This window comes from Pinus tabuliformis, chromosome 7 (assembly GCF_031772625.1).
Source record: "Pinus tabuliformis cultivar Carrire ecotype Pingquan chromosome 7, CPIR1, whole genome shotgun sequence".
Classification (NCBI taxonomy): Eukaryota; Viridiplantae; Streptophyta; class Pinopsida; order Pinales; family Pinaceae; genus Pinus; species Pinus tabuliformis.
The window spans coordinates 172,882,550-172,908,726 of NC_142293.1; the positions used below are offsets into that span (position 1 = coordinate 172,882,550).

At 39.2% G+C, this 26,177-nt stretch overlaps 1 protein-coding gene across 1 annotated transcript in view; it reads right to left on the reverse strand.

The window, feature by feature from the left end:
• Positions 1-1,342: 1,342 nt before the first annotated feature.
• LOC149246390 (cysteine-rich receptor-like protein kinase 6) overlaps positions 1,343-26,177 on the reverse strand; it is a 40,343-nt gene continuing 15,508 nt past the window's right edge. Inside the window, exon 6 of the mRNA XM_089441128.1 lies at positions 1,343-1,784. Within this exon, the coding sequence (XP_089297254.1) occupies positions 1,710-1,784 (75 nt within the window). The 3' untranslated portion in view covers positions 1,343-1,709. The remainder of the gene's footprint in view (positions 1,785-26,177) is intronic.

Sequence of the window (26,177 nt, forward strand, 5' to 3'; positions counted from 1 at the left end):
CCAGGAAATTGGGGCAAGCAATAATGTTATGTATGTCAAGGTGTGATCCCGTTTAAATAAGTTAAACTCTGATGTTTTGGACCCGGACATATAGGGTATTAAATCGCCTCATTGCTCCCATTTCATTGACTACCGAATATTACTTGAATGCTTAAAAACCAATATAAGAAAGCATAAAAATGGCGTTCGCACTAATTAACCAGCGTAAAGAGAAAAGAGACACGGAACAAAGCCATATTTGAAGCTGATCCAAATCCGGGCAGCAGCCTATTAATTGGAATTTTTATGCGATTCGAAAGCAAAACAATGAATGCACACAACGCACACCAAGGCAGAGATATATGCTAAGGCTCCGATACCAAATGTTAGACATTCTACAGTTTTAACAATGATTCTGCATGCGGAATGAACTCAAAGAATCATTAAACCTTATTGCCCAGGGATACGAGTTACCTCCAGCCATCGGTGATGTATTGATGCAGGCCACAGTCACCAAGCTTCTCCTTCAGCACTCCAGCTTCTGTCCAAGCAAAAGAACACAAATTCTGAAAGGCACTTCCGAGCTCTGCTATCTCAGCTAGATGGTGTAGAACTGAAGGGGGTTGAGATATGAGCTTGGGGACCAAACAGATGAACATATAGCTAAGCTTCCATCAAGCTTCTAAATGCTATGTGTTAGAAAAACCACAAATCAAGATAGAGATGAGATCAAAGTAATGGACCGCTTTAGTAGCTCCTAATTATAAATTTAGTAATTGCAGTTGATTTTCTTAACTTAAGGAAACTCCTGCAGTTGGTTTCCATAAGTTAAGAAAAGCTGCAACTCCATAAATCAAGGTAGCTTTTGTGTAAAATTAATGGAGCTTAACATGACCTAGAGCTTCATTGACCATCTGAAGTTGAAGGGGCCAAGTTCATCAGGTTGCCCTTTGACACAATATCTTTGAATATATATATATATTTATTTGGCCTCGAATGCTGGGAGAAAGTTTGCTCCAATGTTCTGAGCTGCAAACATGTTGGAGACCGACTCTACCGTGATTGAGGGGGTATCTATAGGGTTGCATGAGCCAGTATGGCAGAAAAGAGGGGTCCGATGGCTATCAAGATTGAGCTCTGCATTGAGGCTGAATATGCTATTCTCTGCATGGGCTAGCTGCCCAGGCAAACTCTCTCTGCCACCTTTAAAATGGTCTGGCGCCATTTTTCCTTTGATTTATGCAAAACTTTACTAATTTTATCATAACAAATTTAAGCTAAAATGAATCGATATGCGACCATGTATTACGAATTAACGATAAATTTTGCTTCTAAAATCACTCCTCAGTAAATAAACTAAAGAGAATTCAAACATTATTGGAAGAACTCTAGCCGGGTTCAAAATGCATTCAGTACATAAATCCGGGCAAATCAATTTTTAAAATGTCACCATTGTACGAAAGGGTTAGCAACCATTGAAACATAAGGCATGGCTTGAAAAATAAGAAGTTGAGACGTTGCTCAATGAATAAAGCAGAGAATGAAAGTGCTGAGTCTTTAAATACATTCATCCATTTAATAAATACATTATCAACAGATAATAAATACGTGGGTTTACGAATCTCTAAAATAACCTGAATAAAAGTGTTCAACTTTAAGTAATTGCCTGAGCATAAATTTTTCGAATTCTACTCTCTGTTGGATCTCTAAAACAACCCTCATAAAAGCGTTCACTCGCTATTAAACATTAATTTTTCCATGGCAGAGTTGCCATTTTCCTGGGTCGCGCAGTAAGAAGGCAGGCACTGCAAATATTTTCAAGTAGAAAGAAATCAGACCGCCATGCAAAATATTTAAGTGGATGCCATTCAATTAAAGCATGAACGCGCAGAGCTGCAACTTACCAACTAGAAGTCTTTGTAGAATCCAAGACAACAACAAATGATGCTCGGAATTGAAAAATATTCTTCATCCAAAATAGCAAAAACATTGAGAGTAAAGGCAGATTAAATGTTGAAGGTATGATCTATAAAGCTGCCTATGCGTCATAACTTCATCCTTATTCTCCTAGGCCATTTATAGTCAGCTGTGAACACTGAGATATTGTATTGTTTAATATAATTATCGATCCAGTCCTCGCCACCGCTATTTGGGCTACGCTAAAGGTATGAGAACAGAGTTTACATTCAAGCCCAGAGTTTCGGAACCCTAATTATCGTTGGAAAATGTGCAAGAACACTGCATGAAATAGTTTCTCTGTATGAGTGGTTCGGTGTACTTGATCATAATGATAAGGGATCTATTTCAACAGTTCCAGAGCAAGTGGGATCTCATGTTTCAAAGTGAAGATAATTGTCAGTTGTTGGGCATGTCTTGATAGTTCACGTGATAGTACATTGCCTATGGCAATGTAAGATGGAGGTTTCTTGCGCCATCGCTCAGTGTGACACTTGTTGTGTTGTAAAGAGGAGAACCTCTTTGGAATACAAGGGTCACGCATGTCCCTAATTAGAAGAGCCAATTATGTTGATAGCAGAAAGGTCATGTGAAAGAAGTTGTCCTCTGTAGTTCAAAAGTGGAGTTGTGCTGTAGGAGAACCCAAATCTCATTTTGAAGGTCCAACCTTTCTCGAATCTGTGAGGACTGAATCACATTGTCAAACGTAGTATTCATTATTTTTGTTGTGTTCTGTACATGGCATTATTGGTTATAAGAATGAGGCATTCCAGCGTGAACAACAATTCATTGACGTTATGTGTTTGATTGGTGGATGAAGTGATTGAATTTTGGATGTGTTTTGAATCAATTCATATTCAGTAATTGATTTATGTATGAAGTAATCGCGTTCTTGTTGACTAGTGTGGAAACCATCGTCGATCATGGTGCAACAGAATCGCGTTATTGTTGACTAGTGTGGAAACCATCGTCGATCGTAGATTTTATACCGTGTTTATAAGTTGTTTTATATTGCTGGAAGTGAGACAACAAGTCCATCTTATGGTGGTTTGGGTGTTTGTGTGAGATGGATGCGATCGGCATCAGTTTGGTATTACCGACTCCCCACAGCAGGGAAGAAACAAAATGAAACACAGATCTTCAAGTTGGAGTAGTTCTTAATTATGATTTGGGCAGAATCATAATGTGTTAAAATAAGTTAATTATTCTGTCAAGATATTTTAAGCTATTCACTAATTAAAAATATTTAAATTTTAAGCTATTTACTAATTAAAAATATTTAAATTTTAAGCTATTCACTAATTAAAAATATTTAAATATTTTTTACCAAGTTCATTGTAATAATATTTAAATATTTTTTACCAAGTTCATTGTAATAATTAATCTGTGTTCTCTAACAAATTGATATCAAAACTGAGAAAAAATTACAAAATAAACTAAAAATAAGAAAGAGGCCAGAATCAGCTACAAAGCCAATGAGAAAAGACCAAGAAAAAGCCAGCTAATCTTTTTAAAAATTACATTACAAATTTACACTTACTATAAAAACCTTGCAATTTACCTAAATCTTATGTACGCAGCTTTTATGCGGTCGGGAGTGCCCGCAGCCCAGGCTGTTCATATGGAGTCAACGGTTATAAACAGTATAAAAAAACGCCGTCAAGTGTTAAGGGAGTTGTATTTAAAGGGATTTTTTGGAAGTTTTTTTGGTGGGTTTTTTGGGTCAAAATCCGACAGCAATTTATTGAAATCGCAAGTTTGATAGCTAATTTCTGCAAAATCAAAACGTCCCAGGGGTTTTTCAGGGCGCTGAATCCAAATATACAGTTAAAAAACCATTTTAAATAATACAAATCAAACTCCTTAAAAAAAAACCATATACATTAATTCTGGTGGACCGAAATCAAATCACGTGGACCATTCCTTTTTGAAAAATTTAAAACTATAATTTTAAGTTGTGGTGGTTTAATATCAAAGTTTTTCCATAATTCGTACGTGTGTTTTATGAAAGTGTTTGTTTTGAAGTCCTTTTATAAAGTTATTTTAGAAAGGACTTTAAAAACTTTAAAAAGATGTTTTTTAAGAGGTTTTGTTTTAAAGGGATAATTTTTTTTATGAAAGGGATTTTTTATAAAGTGTTTTTAGTAAAAGATATAAACAAAAAAAATAACAAAGTTTAAAAAGGGGATATTATATTTTGAAGAAAGATGGCTTTTTTAAATTTCCAAGCTCAGTTTCCACCGTATATAAGGAAAGATTATGATCTGTGGGCCATTAAGATGGAAACCACGTGGCAGGCTCATGATGTTTGGGATTATGTTGAGTTTGGGTTTTCAAAACTTAAGGATGAAGCAGAAAAACGAGCTCTCACTAATACAGACAAGGAACAATGGAAGAGAGACAAAAAGAAGAATGCACAAGCGTTGCATCTTATCCAGCAAGGAGTGCACTGAGCAGTGTTCCAGAAGATTATGATCATGTCTTCAACAAAGGAAGCATGGGATACTTTGGCGACAAGCTATAAAGGTATGGCCAAAGTCAATATTGTTAAGTTGCAAAATACTGGGAGAGATTTGGAAAGTCTACAGATGAGGACATTGATTCTTTCATGAATTGGGTCATCACTATCATAAATCAGTGAAAAATTTATGGTGAGGAAATTAAATATCAAACAGTGGTCGAGAAGGTCCTCAGATCTTTGTCTACCAAATTTGATGTTGTGGTAACTATTAGAGTCAGTATTTGCATACTGCCATCAGTGATCAAAACTCCTCTTTTATATCATATTAGTGTCCCATGTTGAAATTTTTATCATTCCACTTAGGTCATAATGTAAAAATTTACTCGCTGATTGTAGCCCAAGTTAAAGCCCCGTCCCCTTTCAAAAATCAAAATTTGTTGGTCCACTTTCATGTCTCTTGCTGAGCATACATTTCATCATGTTTTGTGTCAGTCAAGTCCACCTGAATTCCAGTCATTCAAGGTCCCATTAGGTCATTAGGTTTTATTTTCCAAGGTCCAATAAAACACCATTTCACTGCATAATACCAACAAAGTATGAGAGTGAAGCAAATAATATCCCTTTTTCAATTAAATAAGGGTTTATAAGCCTATAACCATGGTTGCTAAAGTTCCAAATTATATTTTAAGCAAGAAATTCATTCCAGTTTGTAAATTTATTTCAAACATAGAGTTGTAATAATTTTTATTTATTTATGTAATTTTATGTTTACCATATGTAATAATTCATTATTCTTAGATGTTTACTCAAACTCCATTGTCAACATCATCCAAACAGAAGTCAAAAGTGAAGATTGCCTGAGCTTCAACATCATCCACCTGCAAAGAAAAAGTCAGAAAGCAAATTAGCAAAGAGGTCAAAAAGGGGTCAAATGAAACATTAGAAAGTGGGTTTCAAAAGCAAAAGATCAAACTCACTCACCTATAAAGGACTTCTTGGCTTAAGACTCACCTTCATTTGCCTCCTAGCACTCATTGAGCAAACCCCAAGAGAGCCTTTTCACAATTCTGGGAAAAATCAACAGAAACAGGGCAGACGTTGTGCGTTTCCTTTTGGCACTGCACGTTCTCTTTTGGCACTGTGCATTTCCTTAAGGCGTTGCATGTTCCCTTAAGGCGTTGCACGTTTTCGGAGGTGTTGTGCACTATGCATTGGCACTACGTGTATGTCCAGCAACGCTCCAGTCACATCCTCAACTCCTCCAAAACGCTTTCAACTTCAATGCAAGTAAGTAGCAGCTAAGGGATGTGCTTTTCCCCCTCCTCAAGTCAATTCCTAAGTGTTTGAAAGGTTTCATTGAAAATTTGGTTTAATTGTTATATCTAAACCCTAGATCTTTCCCAAAAACTACTTTCCACTCTCATTCCCTTTTGCACACTTCCCTCCACCCTCCTTCCCTTTCCCTAAATCTTTTTATCCCCAATACCCTCTAACCTGTTGTCCCAAAACCTTAAGTCCTAGGTGATACAACTACCTAGGCTCCCAAACCCCTATATTGCAAACAATTTCCCCCATCCCCAAACTATCATACTACTACCCTGTATCCCTCTCCAATACATATATCCCTTCACCCATCATCTTCATATTTACCCTTCCCCATTTATTATTCCCTAAAAACTATATTCCCCCTACCTTACACCTCCCTAGGGTTTGATACTAAACACCATGGCAGAGGAGGAATACAAACCACATAGTGAGGAAGAGGAAATAGATAGAGAAGAAAAGAGGGAACAGAGGAGGCCACACAAAGGAGGCCAGATACACAGGTTTGAACCCACAGATCTCAAGTAACTCTTAGCATCCCCTATGACTGTGACATCCTTCAAATGGATAGGTTGTTATGATTTCTATGAGCAAGTGCAGGCAGTCCAACATCATCCTGAGTTGACTAGGCTCTTCATTTCTAAACTCCAAGACAACCAAGTCACTCTTGCAAGTATAGCTTTCACTTTATCTATTGCCAATATATCAGTTGCCACCGGGATTCCAGATGTTGGGGAAAAATGGTTTAAACAAGGGGATTTGGAGAGGCATTATTATGAGCCTTACATGAAACCAAGGTACCGAAATGAAAGAAGGGGCTATTTTCCTTTTTCGCATCTCCTTGACAGATATACCCCAATGATGAAGACTATTATGAAATATTTCTCATGTGAAGGTAGATTCTCCAGCGTCTATTCTTATCATATCCAACTCTTAATGCATTTCACTAGGGTAAAAATGCTCAATATACCCTACTATAGTTTTCGGAGTGTTGAGAAGATGGCCTAAATTTCCCAAAATAGGGAGTTCAAATATCAAATGAAGAGCTTATTTCATCATTCCCTCATTAAAATCATAGTCCTTTACCATCTCAAGGAACTCAACATTGCATGGAGTACCTTCATAGCTAATCCCATATTCACTCATGCATCTACTCAAAATGTTCAAAGCATCCCTTCATCATCTCATCCATCCACCTCCATTCCTCCATCTCAGCCCATACATCATTCATCCTCATCTGATGAGTTAGCCTCACCATCACCTCCATCATCACCATTTCAAGAGCCTATTCATTCACCTAGTAGAGATGAAGGTAGAGAGAAAGAGCACATTGAACATGGTGAGATCAGCAAGCCTAAAAGGGCTAGTTTGGGTACTTTGGCACATACCTATCAAAGAGGGCATAGGCAAGTGTTTTCCCCACATATTATGGGAGGGGCCTTGCCTTCTTCATCAGCAAAGCAGGTACAAAAGGGCAAGGAAAAAGTGACAGAGGTAGAGATCCAACAGTAGGAGGAGGACCTCCATGAGAGAGAGCAAAATTTTCACTTAGTTGACCTAAGTGAAAATGATGACAATGAAAGCACAACCATTGTCATCAAAGAGAATAATGCACTCATAGGAGAGCTCCAGGTCAATTTGCAAAGGAAAAAATACATCATTTCATACTATGAGCAGGAAAAAAAGCAGTTTGAGACCAAACATGAGCTCATGGAGATTCAGCTCATCAAGGCAAAGAGGGAGGCTGAAAAGGCTAAGGCCTTACTTGATGAACTAGCTGGAGGAACAGGTGCCAAAAAAAAGGCCAAGGACTAGAGGCCTAAAGAGAGCTTTGGAGCTAGAAAAACAAAAGGAGTCTGAACTAGCTAATGAGCTCACCCTAAATGAGCAATTTGCCAAAATGGTAAATGAGAACCGGGAGCATTGGCTTGAGAGAGTGAACACCCATCTTGAAAGCCTCTTAGACAAGTCCAAAAGAGACACTAACATTCAAAGAAGGATGGAAAAATATTATTGCCAAAGAAACCAAATAGCAAGGGCAAAGCTCAAAGTTGCTAGGGCAAGAATTGAAGCCCTAAATCACCATGAGGAGAAGAAGAAGCTTGATATACTTACAGAGGCTGCACTCCATTCCTAGCCACCTCAAACATCAGCTTCTTGAATAATTTTGAAGACCCTTTACTCAATTTTTGTCACCTTTCTTTTCCTGTCTTTTTAAGGCAATTTTTATATCAGCAGTTTGGTCAAACGCGTAGCGCTTTAGGCACTGTGCAATTTTTGGAGGCACTTTTTGGAGGAATGGCCACCACTATTAGATTTAGAAGGACTAAGAAATCCAAGAAAACCATGTTTCCAACCTAGGAAAGCAAAACTGGTGAGTGAAAAAGGCAAAAAGCCACCTAAAAATCATGTTTCTGCCTCATTTCTAGACCAAGCGCTATGCATTTGAGTAGTCTTGGGAGAAAGGTATTTTGGAGGGGAAAATCAAGCCCATTTTGAAAACCAAGGACACTTTTGGAAACTAGACAAGATAAGATTTCCAATGAGGTATCCTGGGCTAGATTTGGACATCAGGAAGGTAGGTAAAAGTTAGCTTGAACATGGCATTGCACATTTGACATTGGCGTTGTGCGTTTGACAGCCCAAATTTTCACTGTTTCTCTCCAATTTGATTTTTACCTATGGGAAATTAGTGTTTTACTAATGTAATTGATAAGGATGATGTAATTATTATGTTTTTATTGTTACCTAGGGTAAATACATTAGGTAAATGGCCTCTATGACTTGTAATGAATCAGTTTTCTTAAGTTAGGGATGAGTCACTTTGATCACCCTACACTCAACTATCAGTTCAGTCTTTGTTGCAACTTCTCCTCCTATCATGGATTCGACCCCTAAGGCTAGGATGAGTTAGTTTGAGGCCTATATTATGTAATTTATCAGTCATTCTACAGGTTGGACTCCATTGGATATTGTATTAGTGTTTCAGACTTTGGTATGGAATATATTGGATGAGTTGCAACTATTTTGGTGGTATTCTTGTGGCATGGTATTTTGATATTGTTTCTTCTTCAGTTTCATATGTATGAATGTTTTGTACCTCTCATGATTCATTTCACTCTAAGTATGTTTGATTTTCAAGGTGTGATAAGCAGAATTCATCTTGTATGCTCTGTTTTGGGAAAATCATCATAGATTGTTTCATTTCTTCAGTTTAAAAAGAATTCATGATCTCATGCTCTTTTTAGCACCTCACTAGTCTAAACCATCTCATCACTATACTACAAAGTGTTAAAGTAACTTGCCTACCTTGCCCCATCAGATGTCTGCAATTTTGATTCTCTTTTGCCCTGACCTAGTTCACTCTCTGACCTAATTCACTCATCTAGTGACTACCCCAACCAAATCAAATCAAAACAACCCTGAGCTACTATATCTAGCCTAAAACCCTAATCCATCCAGCCCTCTTGGCTATGACCCTTTGGAGAGAGCCCTCTCTGGCTTGGTAGGGCTAGCTACAAGTCAAAAGGTTGGTCTGTGGTGACCTCAATTGGACTCTTCTTTAACCTTGGAGATTTGGAGCAGTGATAACATACTGGCGCTGTTGCTAGGGAACGAAAGGTTCATTTTCCCTGGGTGTACGACTAGTTTTCATTGGAGTTTGGTCCTCTGGATGATTGGACTAAGCTTCATAAAGACTAATTTAGTAATTGCAATGTCAAGATTGTAGAGCTGGCCTCAAGGAGGAAAACGTGACAAATTTTGCATCCTGATCCAGTTGATTCAGTTGAAGAAAATCAGAGCTTGTTCAAAAAGAAAAGAAGGTTACAAATCACAAGTTCGATCAGACTTCATTCCATTGGTAAGCTCTCAATCATTACCAATTTTAGATTTCTCTATTGAAGACTTTCCTTTGAAAATATCTTTGTTCAGCTCAAAGTCTTAGGTCTTTTACCTCATATAGTTTGTGACCTTGTTAAGATACTGGCTCCGAAAAGATATACCAGGTCAAACCCTGACCCAAATCCTCCTTCTCCAGTTGATAATCCTGAAAGATTGTTAAGAAAGCCTAAAGTCCCTTTCCCCGAGACTGAAACCACAAAATTGGAAAGAACTACTTCCTTACCAGGTCAAATACATAGTATTGAGGATATACCTTTCGACATTAAATTTGAGCTATCCCTTTTCCATTCAAAATATGAGTCTTGTCTTACAGAAGAAGTTTTTGGTCCCATAAATTTTGACTCATACCTTCCTGCCTCAAAGTCTTTTTTTAACCAACCTTCTCCTGCTTCTTAGTCTTCAAAACTTCAGCACGAGTTTTTGTCTAATTTTGATAAACTTCAAAGCCTAACTAATCAATTACAAATCACTACTGAAAAGGCCTATATTCAGTATCAACTTGAAATATTATCTTCTACCATACCCTCTACTACACCTCTGAAAACATCCACATCACCTCCTCTATCTTCATCTCAATCCACACAACAGATTGTAGTTCCCATTCACCATTCTCCAGGAGCTATGGCCAGGTTTGCACCCTTAGTATTACCTGGTTAGTTGGCATCTTTACCTCAGACCTATGGCCAGAGACTTCCTCTGTTTGATGGCAGCCCAAGAGTCACATCGCAGCAACATATTGATAAGATGGTTGATTTCATTGACTTAGAGGAAGTCGATGAAAATGATGCTAAAATGAGACTAATGGCTCAAAGTTTTTCTGGAGATGTCAAAAAATGGTTTTGTGGTTTGGCAACTCGCTCCATTGATACTCCTCAAAGGTTGAATGAGTTTTTCTTAACCAAATGGCAGGAAAAGAAGAATCCATTACAGATCTTGGCAGAATACAACACATTGAAAAGGAATCCTAATGAGACGGTTCAAGAATTCACTATAAGGTTCAATCAGATCTACAATTCCATTCCGGATAACATGAAACCTCCACCTGATTTGGCACTTCAGCATTACCCGGATGCTTTTGATCCAGAGATGGCTTATCAGTTGAGGGAAAGAGATCCCACAACTCTAGAAGACATGCAGAACAATGCGGTAAGTGTGGAAGCAAACTTGATGATTAAAAAGTCTCAGTTGAAACATGAGAAACCAGAAAAGAGAGTAACCATCAAAGAAGAACCTTCTTCTTCCACCAATCTTAAGCTAGATGCATTGATCAGAACCATGGAGAGAATGGCTGACCGGATGATAAATTCAGATAGACCTCAGAGCCCCAATTTAGAAATCCTAACTTCATAAAGCAACAACAACCTTAGTACAAAATAAAACAAAAAGAGCAGAAATCTTCTGAAGCATCGACATCTCATCAGCCAATTTGGACACCCTTGCAATAGAATTATGCTCAAGGAGAATTTAATGATGAAACAGACCCGATTGTTGAGGAAAATCACTTCTTTAGGGAAGATTACCATCCCATTTTATTGACTGAAAATGAGAAGTATGTCAAGAAGGTGGGGGATCCTAAGGATGAGAACTACATACTGGCAAGTGAAAATGCATTGGAGACCCAAACCAATTATTATCAAAGAGAATATTTGAACACACTCAGTTCTCAGCAGAAGAAATGTTCTTTTAGGAATAGAGATGTCCCAATCACTCCTATTTAGAAAAGGACTTCACAGCAGAAAGATACCTAGCAGAAATCAAATCCTCAAGGTAATCAAAGCAAAGGTAAAGAGCTGGCAGCAACCGATCAAAGCAGAGAAAAACAACCATCTACAAGCAGTCCTTACGAGGACCATGACAGTCAAAAGAAAGATCAAATACGAAGAGATATTGCTGAGAAGAGAGACAATGTTCAAAGAGAGGTAGATAAATCTAGTTCTTTCAATCTAGAAACTGAAATTTCAAAGTTGAAAGTATCAATCCCTCTTATTGAACTAGTCAAAAATAGCCATTAAAAGTATAATATAATTAAAATGCTCAAAGTTGATCCTATGTCTAACATGGTTAATATTGAAGATGACCAGCCTGAATTGATTTTTGGTCCATCCATAGATGGTCAGTCAGGAGATAGTGATGTTCCTCCATTTTATCTCAGTTTAAGAATCCACCAATTCATTCTTCACAACTCCATGCTTGACTATGGAGCCTCTCATAATTTAATGCTAAAATACATCATGGAAAGGTTGGGTCTAGATATAACTTGTGAGTACCATGACTTGTATTCTTTTGATTCCGGTAAAGTCCGTTGTCTTGGTCTAATCAAAGATTTGGTAGTATCCCTGGATCAAATCCCTGCAAAGAATGTTTTAATGGATGTGGTGGTAGCTGATATACCACCACGGTTTGGTATGTTATTGTCGAGATTCTGGGGAGCAAAACTAAGAGGCACATTGCAGTTAGACTTATCCTATGCCACCATCCTAGTTTTTGGGAAATTGAGAAAGTTGTACCGAGAAACCAAAATGAAGTTCATGATAACTAGCAAGGAGAAGCCTAATAATCATCCTATAAATGTTGTACATACAGATTTAGAGTCATTTATTTTATATAATGATAGTGGACTGAACGATGTAGATAGTCAACTTATGGAAATTAAAGATGTACCCGAGATTTTCAATTGTATAAAGACATTTTCAGATCAGGAAAAAGAAAAGTTGTCGAGTTCATCAGAATAGCCATTGGACAAGGCAGAGAAAGGCTCAGAACAGCCACCAGAGAAGGTAGTGGAAAATTCATAACACTCTGAGGAGAAAGTTCAGAAAATTGACCCAAAACAGAAAAAATATGAATAGCTCTTGGAAGAGGAATATGGCCTTTGGACCATGGACTTTGATGGTGCTCTAGGGAAAGATGGAGCAAGTATTGGCATTTGGATTCGAAGTCCACGTCATCAGCAAGGTGAGCTCCCTTAGCATGTTATATTATGCTCATAAAAGTTATCTCTTGATTGCACTAACAATGAGGCGGAGTACGAAGTGCTAATCACAGGTTTAAAGATCTTGAAGAGGGTAGGTGCACGAAGAATTTTTGCGTATGGTGATCCAGAACTGGTGATCAAGCAAGTTAAAGGTGAAAATCAAGCTCACCATCCACGAATGAAACAATATAGAAATGTGGTTTTAGATATTCTTAGGATGTTTCCTGAGTATACACTTTCAGTTGTACCAAGGACTCAGAATCTTATGACAGATTCATTAGCAACAGCTGCAAGTAATTTTACAATTCCCATTTTTTCAAACAAAAAATTTGAGATTCATGTGAAGCATCGACCCTTTGTTCCTGATAACTTGTGATATTAGCAAGTATTCTGGGATGACAAAGAGGTGAATAACTTTCTTCAGAGTGAAAGAGACTTTGAAAATTGTTCTATGGATAAAGTTTATGATATAGATGATCAAGTCATTGAGGCAGCTCAAGTTGATATACTACAACTGAAAGATAACAATATTCAGAAAGGTCTTGTACCTTTGGAAGACTTGTTTGATCAAGATGTTGTAGCAAGGAAGCCTACATTGGTACCTATTGAGAAAAGCGTTGAAGACGTGAACATTGGAACAACAGACAAGCCAAAAATGATCAAGTTATCCAAAACATTGTCTCGCGAGGTAAAAGAGAAATACATTCATCTATTGTTTGAATTTTCTGATGTTTTTGCTTGGGATTATGCTGATTTAAAGGAGTATGACAAGAAAATAATTCAGCATACCATCCCAATTAAGCCCAATCAAAAGCCCTTCAGACAAAATCTAAGGAGGATTAACCTGAGGTTGCTGCCATCCACAGAGAAAGAAGTTAACAGACTTTACAAGGCGGGCATCATTGTTCCTATTAGATTTTCTGATTGGATATCGAATCTAGTCCCGACGAGAAAGAAGACCGGGGAGATTAGGCTCTGTGTAGACTTCATAAAATTGAACAAAGTATCTCTAAAAGATAATTATCCACTTCCCAAAATGGACCATATCCTTTAGAGAGTTTTGGGCACTTCCCGACTATCACTTTTGGATGGCTACTTAGGTTACAATCAAGTTTTAGTGCATGAAGATGATCAGGACAAGACAACATTCACCACACCTTGGGGCACATTCAAATATGCAAAGATGCCATTTGGTCTCAAAAATGCAGGGGCCACTTTTCAGTGTGCCATGGACATAGCCTTTTCAGATGAAAAAGATGTTTTCTTGGTTGTATACTTAGATGATGTACCGTATTTTCACATTCAGATGACGAACATTTGCATCATTTAAGAGTCATTTTTAAGAAGTGTAGAAAGTTCGAGATCTCTCTCAATCCAAAGAAAAGTTTGTTTGCTATGGAGGACAACAAACTTCTCCGCCACATCATTTCGAAATATGGCATCCAAAATGACCCTTCACTAGTAGAAGCCATTCAACAAATTGATTTCCCTCGCAACAAGAAAGAAATCCAAGCATTAAATGGTAAGATGAATTTCTTATGCAAGTTTATTCCTAATTTAGCTTAACACCTCAGAGAAATGACCAATATGTTGAAAAAGGATAACGAGGTGAAGTGATTTGAAGAAGCCCGCAAGTCCTTTCATGCGGTGAAGCTTGCCTTAACCACTGCTCCTATTTTGATTAGTCCTAATTACACCAATGATTTTATTATATTTTCATTTGCTTCTAAGCATACCATGGCAGCAATACTAATGCAAAAAAGGGATAAAACCGAGCTGCCAATAACATTTTTCAGTCGCAACATCAAGGATGAAACCCTTAATTACAACATCATTGAAAAATAGGCCTTGGCTTTGGTAAAGGTGATCAAAGATTTCAAAGTTTACATCTTACATTCGCATACTCTTGCTTATGTACCTAATGCAACCATAAAATAAGTCCTTGTGCAGAATGACCCGAAAGGTAGAAGAGGTAGATTGATAGTAGCGCTATTAGAATATGATCTTAAGATCAAGACTACAAAGCTGATCAAGGGCCAAGGCTTAGCCAAACTCATGGCCGAGTCAAACCTTCATGCTCTAGACATCAACCTTGTGGCCGCATTATCTGACAATCAAGAAGAAGTGGATCTCATTCAGGTATCTGAAATTTTTCAATCATCCCTGCGATATTCTGATATTATTTATGTGCTTAAGCATCTAAACCCCCCTCCAGGCATGTATAAGGCTAAGAACAGGTCATTGAAGTTGAAGGCTTCCAAATATTGTATCATGGAAAGTGCACTTTATTGGAAAAATCCTGGAGGTGTGTTGTTGAACTGTTTGACCGAAGATGAGTCCAAACAAGTAATAAATGACTTCCACAAAGGAGATTGTGGGGGCCATTTGTATTGTAAGACCATAGCCAACAAAGTACTGAGAGCGGGTTACTATTGGCCTACACGTTTTGCAGATATCTACAAGGCAGTGATGAGTTGTCATGAATGTCCAGTTTTCCAAGGTAAAAGAAAGCTTCTTCCTTTGCCTCTATAGTCAATATCAATTAATGCACCTTTTCAGCAGTGGGGCCTAGATTTCATAGGTGAAATCAATCCATCGTCATCTACACAACACAAGTGGATATTGACAGCTATAGACTACTTTACTAAGTTGATTGAAGCGATCCCAACCAAGCAAGCAACAGATGTAGTTATCATTCATTTTTTAGAAACTAATATTTTGTCCCATTTTGGTTGTCCTAACAAGATTATCATAGACAACGCGACAACATTCAAGTCGAAAAAGATGACTGAGTTTTGTGACAAATACAACATAAAGTTGGGGCATTCTACAACATATTATCCACAAGGAAATAGTCTGGCAGAGTCCTCCAATAAATCCTTAATCAATATCATCAAGAGAATGTTGGAGGCCAACAAAAAGAATTGGCATAAAAAGCTGATCAATGCATTATGGGCAGATTGGGTGAGTAGTAAGAAATCTCTTGGGCTTTCTCCTTTTCAAATTGTGTATGGAGTAGATACTATTTTTCCTTCATCATTAGCAGTCTCGGTCATGAAATTGTTACAAGAAGCGGGAAGTGAAGAGAATGATATTCAGCGTTGGATCAATCAAATGGTTCACTTAGAGTAGACACGGGATGAGGTATTTTAGAACACCTCTAAGCTTCATGAGAGGATAAAGAGAATCTATGACCGGAAAATAAAGGAAGATGATTTTAAAATTGGAGATGTGGTACTTCGTTGGGATGCCAGAAACGAAGACAAGGGTAAGCATGGTAAATTTGAAAACCTATGGAAAGGCCCTTATCAGATTTCAACTTTCCGAGGACAAAATGCTTTCTTGTTGGATGAGATGAATGGAGAACCATGCTTAGGAGGACCAATCAATGGTAGGCTCCTGAAGCATTATCTTTTCTGAGTTTTCCTAGTTTCATTGTACATACATTTTAAATTTTCTGCAAGTGTGAAGCAAATATCATTGGAGTTCGGAGCCCGAAGTGAAGGCCATGGAGCTTCACTGATTTTCTGCCATTTTTAGTATTCAGTCCTTAGTCATGTAAGTCAATTTCAAGTCAGTTTTGAGTTAGTTTTGAGTCAGTTTGAGTTATTTGAGTTGTCAGCATTTACTCATGCATTCCAGTTTGATTTTTTGACCATATTGGCCCATATGGTTAGGCACTTGGTCTACGGTGTTCTTGGCACCTCCAAGGAGCTGCCATCCCCAAATAAGGCCGATGTTAGAGTCAATATTTACATACTGCCATCAGCGATCAAAACTCATTTTTTATATCATATTAGTGTCCCATGTTGAAATTTTTATCATTCCACCTAGGTCATCATGTAAAAATTTACTCGCTGATGGTAGCCCAAGTTAAAGCCCTATCCCCTCTCAAAAATAAAAAATTGTTGGCCCACCTTCACGTGTCTTGCTGAGCATACATTGACTATAAAGCTCATTTCATCATGTTTTGTGTCAGTCAAGTCCACCTGAATTCTAGTCATTCAAGGTCCCATTAGGTCACTAGGTTTTATTTTCCAAGGTCCAATAAAACACCATTTCACTGCATAAGGCCAGCAAAGTATGAGAGTGAAGCAAATAATATCCCTTTTTTAGTTAAATAAGGGTTTATAAGCATGTAACCATGGTTGCTAAAGTTCCAAATTTGATTTTAAGCAAGAAATTCATTCCAGTTTGTAATTTTATTTCAAAAAGAGAGTTGTAATAATTTTTATTTATTTATGTAATTTTATGTTTATCATATGTAATAAGTCACTATTATTAGCTGTTTACTCAAACTCCATTGCCAATATCATCCAAACAAAATTCAAAAGTGAAGATTTCCAAAGCTTCAGCATCATCCACCTACAAAGAAAAAGTCAGAAAGAAAATTAGCAAAGAGGTAAAAAAGGGGTCAAATGAAACATTAGAAAGTGGGTTTGAAAAGAAAAAGATCAAACTCACTCACCTATAAAGGACTTCTTGGCTTCAAACTCACCTTCATTTGCCTCCTAGCACTCATTTAGCAAACCCCAAGAGAGCCTTTTCATAGTTCTGGGCGAAATCAACAGAAACAAGGCAGACGTTGTGCTTTTCCTTCTAGCACTGCGCGTTCTCTTCTGGCGTTGCAAGTTTCCTTAAGGAATTGTGCATTCCCTTAAGGCGTTGCGCGTTTGCCTGAGGCGTTGTGCACTCTGCATTGGCGCTTCACATTTGTCCAGCAATGCTCCAATCACCTCCTCAACTCCTCCAAAACGCTTTCAACCTCAATGCAAGTAAGTAGCAGCTAAGGGATGTGCTTTTCCCCCTCCTCAAGTCAATTCCTAAGTGTTTGAAAGGTTTCATTGAAAATTTGGTTTAATTGTTATATCTAAACCCTAGATCTTCCCCAAAAACTACCTTCCACTCTCATTCCCTTTTGCACACTTCCCTCCACCCTCCTTCCCTTTCCCTAAATATTTTTATCCCATATACCCTCTAACCCTTTGTCCCAAAACCCTAAGTCCTAGGTGATACAACTACCTAGGCTCCCAAACCCCTATATTGCAAACAATTTCCCCCATCCCCAAACTATCATACTACTACCCTGTATCCCTCTCCAATACATATATCCCTTCACCCATCATCTTCATATTTACCCTTCCCCATATATTATTCCCTAAAAGCTATCTGCCCCCTACCTTACACCTCCCTAGCATTTGATATTAAACACCATGGCAGAGGAGGAATACATACCACATAGTGAGGAAGAGGAAAAAAAAAGAGAAGAAGACATGGAACAGAGGAGGCCACACAAAGGAGGCCAGATACACAAGTTTGAACCCACATATCTCAGGGAACTCTTAGCACCCCCTATGACTGTGACATCCTTCGAATGGATACGCTGTTATGATTTCTATTAGAAAGTGTAGGTAGTCCAACATCATCCTGATTTGACTGGGCTCTTCATTTCTAAACTCCAAGACAACCAAGTCACTCCTGCAGGTATAACTTTCACTTTATCTACTTCCAATATATTAGCTGCCACCGGGATTCCAGATGTTGGGGAAAAATGGTTTAAACAAGGTGATTTGGAGAGGCATTATTATGAGCCTTACATGAAACCAAGGTACCGAAATGAAAGAAGGGGCTATTTTCCTTTTTCACACTCCTTGACAGATATGCCCTAATGATGAAGATTATTATGAAATACTTCTCATGTGAAGATAGATTCTCCAAGGATCGGGGAGAAGGCGAACTTGAGGAGGTGCAGCTAGGGTTACAAAAGGGCTCTAAGTTTGCTCCCCATGGAGCGCAGCAAAGGAGGGAGCTCCACTCCCTCCTACAAGGAAGCGATTGTCAGCAGAGGCAAGTCACCACTGGGTAATGTCAGAGGTTCTGGTGAAGAGGGGGAAAAAAAATGAAAAGGAGTCAGATGGGCCCAGGTCCAAGGAAAACAGTAGCTCAAAGGACAAAGAGGAAGAAGACAAAAGCCAGGGAACAAGGGACATATCAAAAGGGACCGTGCAGACCCAAAACGGAGATTACCCCCAGAGTAGTGTTGAATGATCCTGCTCTGCAGGCGCACAGGGAACATATGGGGACTTACGCCATAATTTGCAAATTCATGGGAATATGGCCCTCTAAAAAGGCATTACAGACATGGATCAAATACCACTGGAAACCCAAAGGTAGTATTAATCTCCATCCAGGGTCAAAGGGTTCTTTTACCGTGGTATTTACTAACATTGAAGATAAAGACAGAATATTCGAAGGAGGACCCTACTTTCTTGCAGTAGCGGGCCTCTATATGCGGCTGTGGATAATGAACTTCGTTCCAGAAAGGGAGACATTCAGCTTGGTACCTGTTTGGGTAAGGCTATATTCCCTACCTCTCGATAACTGGCAAAATGTTTCGCTTGCTACTATTGGTAATAAACTAGGTCATTTTGTTAAAGCTTTGGAAGCCACAAGACGGGGTAAATATACTTCCTATGCTAGGATTTGCGTAGAAATGGATCTATCAAGCGCTCTTCCGGATGAAATAATCCTGGAAGTTTTTGATGAGGAATGGGGCCAAACAGTGGATTATGAGCATATCCCATTCAAATGTCGTAGATGCCACGAACACGGTCACTTGATTAGAGACTGTCCTCTTAGTAAAGTAGATAACAAAGGAAAACCTAATACAACGAAGGATACTGAAAACTTTCAGAAAGTGGTAAGGGAAAAGGTGGCAGAAAGGGATCAAAGCAACAGCGCAACGAGGGGAAAAATCAACCTAAACAGGTTTCAAGTACTGGAAGAAAATGAAGAAATGATAAGTGAAGATCAAACAATGGAGGAAAGCCCTAAGGAAAAGGAGAAGGGGAAAAACTACAACATAACACAAGAGATTTGTAATAGGAAAGAGACTACGATTAGTGAGACTGAACCAGAAATGGATATGGAAATGACCCAAAGTGAAACAGATCTGGAGGACCATGAACTGCAGGAAATTCTAGAAAAGGAACACCTAGATCTGGAAGGGTTCTTGATGCAAGGAACCACGGGAGGGATAGATTCACTACCTCAAGAGGACTGCAACAGAATACAATAGTTGTTTTTATGGAAGACTCAGGAAAGAGCGCTAGAAACAGGAATAACCACTGACAAGCTGGAAAACATAGGAGTGAAAACAATGAAACCAACCCCAGGACTAGCTCCCAGAAATGTTGGTAAGAAGAGAGGTCGGAAGAAGCAGAAGGAACTTTTGATGGAGTGTGGAAAACTAATGATAGATTCGGGTAAGATGAAAGACCTAACCAGCTACTCCTTTACAAGTCTTTAAATATGAAATTTACATCTTGGAATATCAGAGGTCTAGGAAGTAAAAGAAAACAAAGATTGCTTAGTTATAGAATGAAACAAGATATGCCGGATATGATTTTCATCCAGGAAACGAAATGTTCCATTCAGAAAATAAGACTCATACACAGAAAATGGCTCATTAAATATGAGTTTCTAGAGGTTAAAGCTGAGAACACAGCGGGGGGTATTCTCACTCTTTGGAATCCCCAAAGGGTCAGCATTTTGGATGCAGAGGCATCAAGAAATTATCTATCAGTGGTCATTCAACCTGTTGGGGTTTCGGAAACATTCCTAGTCACAAATGTTGATGGTCCTAAAAGAATAGAGGATAAACTCAAATTGTTAGAAGCCCTTATTAACCTCAAGAAGAGACAGGCTGGAATGCATTGGATCATGGGAGGAGATTTTAACATGATCAAATCTCTCTAGGAAAAAAAAGGAGGTACCAGAGTGCTCAACAAAGAATCCTTAGTGTTCCAATCATTTACAGACAATATGAATTTGGTTGAGTCAGATTCAAGCAATGGCCTCTTTACATGGAACAATAAAAGAGGAGGTGAGGCACTGGTAGCGTCTAAGTTAGACAGGTTCATGATATCAGAGGAATTGATGCTTCTAAATAGAGAGATAACAGTTCGAGTGCTTCCTTTTGGAGGTTCAGATCACTGGCCGATTCAATTGGAAATCAAGGGTATAGATTCTCCCAGGAATAGACCCTTCATATTCGAAAATATCTGGCTCTCCCACCCGGATTTCATTAGTAACATTGAAAAATGGTGGTCTAAAGACTTGCAAATACAAGGATCTAAGATGTACCTCCTTCATAAAACACTAAAGCACATTACATTCAGACTCAGGGAATGGAATCAGAAGGATTTCAATAACATCTTTGAGGAAAAAAAAATCAGTGGAAATCAAAATTCTAGATCTCAACCAAGCTTTGATAAAAGATGGATTTGACAAAGCCAAAAGTGAGCAGGCTGATAAATTCCATCTAGTATGGGAAAATTTATGCAAACAAGAGGAAATATTTTGGAGACAAAAATCCAAAATTCAATGGCTCAAGGAAGGAGAGTGGAACACCAGATTTTTTTCACAGATCCACAATGGCTAACAAAGCTCACAACAGAATCTCCATGCTTAAGGATGAGGAAGGGGAAATTCAGACCACTCATAAAGATATTGAAGCGGTTCTTGTCCAACATTTCCGGAACATCACTCGGGAAAACATTCCAGACAGGGATCAGTCCATTAGGGCAATTACAAGGCATATCCCTGAACTGGTGTCCAGAGAGGACAATTTTAACCTCAATAGACCAGTTGATGAAGAGGAGGTCAGCGAGGTTCTCAAAGACATGCAGAATGGAAAAGCACCAGGCCTGGATGGTTTCAATGTGGATTTTTTTAAAGCTTGTTGGCATATTGTCAAAGAGGACATTTTGAATGTGGTAGAGGATTCCAGGAGCAACAAAACTATCCTGAAAGCTCTCAACACCTCCTTCATCTCCCTTATTCCCAAACAGGACTCAGCTCAAACTGCAGACAAGTACAGACCTATTGCCTTATGTAATGTGGTTTACAAGATAATATCCAAAGTAGTGGCTAATAGACTCAAACCTCTCCTTCCCTCGCTAGTGTCTGAAGAACAATCAGGTTATGTGGAGGGAAGACAGATTCTAGACAACATTATTCAAGCACATGAGGTGGTGCACACGCTAACTAGAAAAAAACAAGCGGGGATGATCATGCAATTGGATATTGCCAAAGCATATGACAAGGTGAATTGGAATTACATCAAGAAGGCTCTCTTTGCCTTTGGGTTCAACCACAACTGGGTCAGATGGGTCATGGCGCTGGTGACCTCTTTCAGCTTTTCCATTCTGGTTAACGGCTCTCCCTCAGAAATCTTCAATCCTTCTAGAGGCCTCAGGCAGGGGGACCCTCTCTCTCCCTTCCTCTTTATTCTCATGATGGAAGGGCTTGGGCGATACATTAAGCAGGCCAAGGCCTTGGGTAAAATTAGGGGTCTTCAAGTTTCAGAGAATGGTTCTGTGCTGATGATACCTTACTGCAAGGAATTCCAACAGTCAAAAAGGCTTTGGACTACAAGCAAATACTTAAAGATTTTGCCTTGGCTACAGGTATGGAAGTCAATCTCTCTAAGTCAAAAATCTTCTTCTTAAACACCAACATTTCTATCCAAAGAAATATCTCAAGAATTCTTGGTTTCCAAAGAGACTCCCTCCCCTCTAAATATTTAGGAATCCCTCTTACTACCAGACCCATGCACAAGAGTATTTGGGAACCGGTGCTGAATAAGTTGCAGGACAGAGTCAAAAATTGGACCTTCCGTACCTTGAACCTAGCCAACAGGTTAGTTCTGACAAAGGTTGTTCTGCAATCCATCCCAGTTTTTATGTTATCAACTCTCCTAGCTCCCAAAGGTGTCTTAAAGCAAATCAGAGACATACAAAGAGATTTCCTGTGGGACAAGGAGGAAACTAGAAATAAATGGGCCCTGGTTTCCTGGGAAAAGATATGCAAATCCAAAAGTCATGGGGGTCTTGGCTTGGACGATCAAGAGATTCTTTGTAAAGAACTAGGAGCCAAGCTCTGGTGGAGATGGGTGCAGGAGCCAAAAGCTCAGTGGGCCAGGATATGGAAAGAGAAATATGCCAGCTCCTAGCATAATAATGATCTCATAAGAATGTCTGGAATTATAAAAGGCTCCTACATATGGAACAGAGCCTGGGAAAACAGAAGCCTAGTTCAAAAGAACAGTTTCTAGTAAATTAGAGCAGGAGATCTTGCTCTTTTTTGGGAGGACAAATGGCAGCAAGAACCAACGCTGTTAACAGAGAATTTTGTAAGCCTCAAGCAGGAAACAGATGCCCAAGGGTTAATCAGAGTTAAGGATTTTTGGGATCTTTCTCATACCTCCGAAAAGTGGAGAAGCTGGAGAAACATTGATTGCATTTGGATAGCCCCCTAAAAATCAAAGCAGAGGCTCTTGGGAACTTGCTCAAGCAAAGGATGATCTTAATAACAAAGGGGCAGGATCAATTGAGATGGGGTAACAACAAGAAAGGAGCCTTTAATCTCAATGAAGCTAAAGGTTTTCTCCTTGGGCTAGGTTCTAGTGTTCTAGACAAGACCTGGATGCATCTCTGGAGGCAGAAAGGTTGGATGAAGACCAAGCTTTTTATGTGGTTGGTTCATCACAAGAAAACATTGACTTGGTACAACATTAGGAGAAGGGGAATTATGGGGCCTTCTAGGTGCCAGCTATGTGAGGAGCAAGAGGAGACAATGGAACATATTCTCAATAGCTTCTCATACACAACCTCGCTGTGGGATTCGCTCTCTTCAATTTTCCACCAGTCTAATAGGGACAGAGTAAGTATCACAAATACCCTAAACCACTCTAGAAGAAACTTCATGAAGAATGAAATCCTGAATTTGGCCTGGGCCTTCACACCCTGTTTTATTATCTAGAATGTTTGGAAAGAAAGAAATAAAAGAATTTTCAAGAATGGAAAGTCTTCAACACAACATCTACTTGATCTTATCTTGAAACAACTCAGAGAGATAGTCAGCTCTACTATTCACAATATCCCCAAGAATCCCCCCTCAGATGAAAAGCAGAGAATTCTCAGGCAACTGGGATTACAAGAGATAACTCCTCAAGGTATAAACATAAGGGATAATACCATGGTTTTAGAGAAGGACTATTGGCAACCTCCACCGAAGGGCTTTCTGAAATATAATATTGATGTTGCCTCCAAAGGCAATCTGGGAATTGCTGGTTATGGAGGAGTTTTAAGGGATGATGAGGGTGATATTATCTTTATCTTCCACTATCATTTAGGTAGAGCTACCAATAACATCGCAGAAGTGATGGCTCTGGAGCAGTGTCTAGAGTTTCTAACATAGAACCATCGCTCAAATATCATTGTAGAAGCAGACTTTGAGATAAGAAAAGAATCAGTGGTGGTTCTCAGCTGGAAAGAGTCTCGAATCATTGGAAACTTATCCAGGTTTATCAAAGAATCCAACTGCATCTATAGGGCCTTCGAACCATAAGTTTCAACCATGTTCGTTGTAATGCCAATAAGCTTGCAGACTTATTGGCCAATCAAGGTGTGTGCAGGGCAGAATGTGGGATGGCTAAAAAGTGGCAAGAAATTCCTCCAAGTCGTCTAAAGGCTATCTGCGAGGATCAAGCTGCTGAGGACAAGGAGGTTTTCTGATTTCGGGCTAGGTTGAATAGCACGAATTGATGTCACCAAATTGTACAACCTTAGCCCAGCGGGTTGAGCCAAGTAGGCTGGAGAGTCAAGTTAGGTCTCACCTTCTCTCGGAGCACACCGACCTGTATCCCTAGGTTTCTGGTTGACACTCTGCGGATTAAACTCCCAAATAAACTCTGGACCGGATTCAGGTTTCACAGTACAAATAGGCAGAACGGGCTGTTAATGGTGCACAGCAGCTAGCTTTCTCCCTCTTTCTGCTTTTAGGCTAGAAATCCTGGAAATAAGCAGGTTTCTGGTGATCGCACATCTGCAAAGTGGAAATTGGTTTTGCATTTTGGTGAGCGATCCCATAGGGCGCATGACATGTGGCATGGTGGCAGTTATGGAAATCGCCCTTCATCGCTTGTTAAAGTTCGGTTGGGTTCGACGCAGCGATATGGTTCCTGGCCGTAGGTTCCGGCAACTTGGCTGGACGGTTGGGATTGTCTGCGCTGTTTAGTGGGGCCCGTCGGCCCTTCTCACCATTTACCGATGGCGCATCTTGTCCTTTCCATCCTTTGTGTTCATTGGGAGGTCGGGAATGACCGCCATCGTTGGTTGGCTTCGGGGGGTGTTCTGACCGGTTTGTTGTTGTCCTTCTGGGTTTTTTCCACGAGTTTTGGCTTTCGAGTGGTAGTTGGAGGGTCCTAGTCCTTGGCAGGATTACCTGTTCTCCTATGAACTAAATTGATAGGTTAATGTACACTTTGTAACTTATCTTTTGAATTAATGAAATAGAAGGTTCGGCTCTTGCTTCAGCAAAAAGATAAGGTAGATTCTCCAAGGTCTATTCTTATCATATCCAGCTCTTAATGCATTTAACTAGGGTAAAAAGACTTAATATACCCTACTATCTTTTCCAGAGTGTTGAGAACATGGCCTACATTACCCAAAAGGAGTACAAAGATCAAATGAAGAGCTTATTTCATCATTCCCTCATTAAAATCATAGTCCTTTACCATCTCAAGGAACTCAACATTGCATGGAGTACCTTCATAGCTAATCCCATATTCACTCATGCATCTACACAAAATGTTCAAAGAATCCCTTCATCATCTCATCCATCCACCACCATTCCTCCATCTCAGCCCATACATCATTCATCCTCATCTGATGAGTCAGCCTCACCATCACCTCCATCATCACCATTTCATGAGCCTATTCATTCACCTAGAAGAGATGAAGGTAGAGAGCAAGATCACATTGAATATGGTGAGATCATCAAGCCTAAAAGGGTTGGTTTGGGCACTTTGGCACATATCTATTAGAGAGGGCATAGGCAATTGTTTGCCCCACAGATTGTGGGAGGGGACTTGCCTTCTTCATCAACAAAGCAGGTATAGAAGGGCAAGGAAAAAGTGACAGAGGTAGAGATCCAGCAGGAGGAGGAGGACCTAAATGAGAAATAGCACGATTTTCACTTAGTTCACCTAAGTGAAAATGATGACAGTGAAAGAACAACCATTGTCATCAAAGAGAAGAATGCACTCATAGGAGAGCTCCAAGTCAATTTGCAAAGGGAAAAATACATCATTTCATACTATGAGTAGGAAAACAAGTAGTTTGAGACCAAACATGAGCTCATGGAGATTCAGCTCATCAAGGCAAAGAGGGGGGCTGAAAAGGCTAAGGATTTACTTGATGAAGCAGCTGGAGGAACAGGTGCCAAGAAAAATGCCAAGGACTAGAGGCCTAAAGAGAGCTTTGGAGCTAGAAAAACAAAAGGAGGTTGAACTAACTAATGAGCTCACCCTAAATGAGAAATTTACCAAAATGGTAAATGAGAATCGAGAGAATTGGCTTGAGAGGGTGAACACCCATCTTGAAAGCCTCTTATACAAGGCCAAAATAGACACCTACATTCAAAGAAGGATGGAAAAATATTATTGCCAAAGAAACCAAATAGCAAGGGCAAAGCTCAAAGCTACTAGAGCAAGAATTGAAGCCCTAACTCACCATG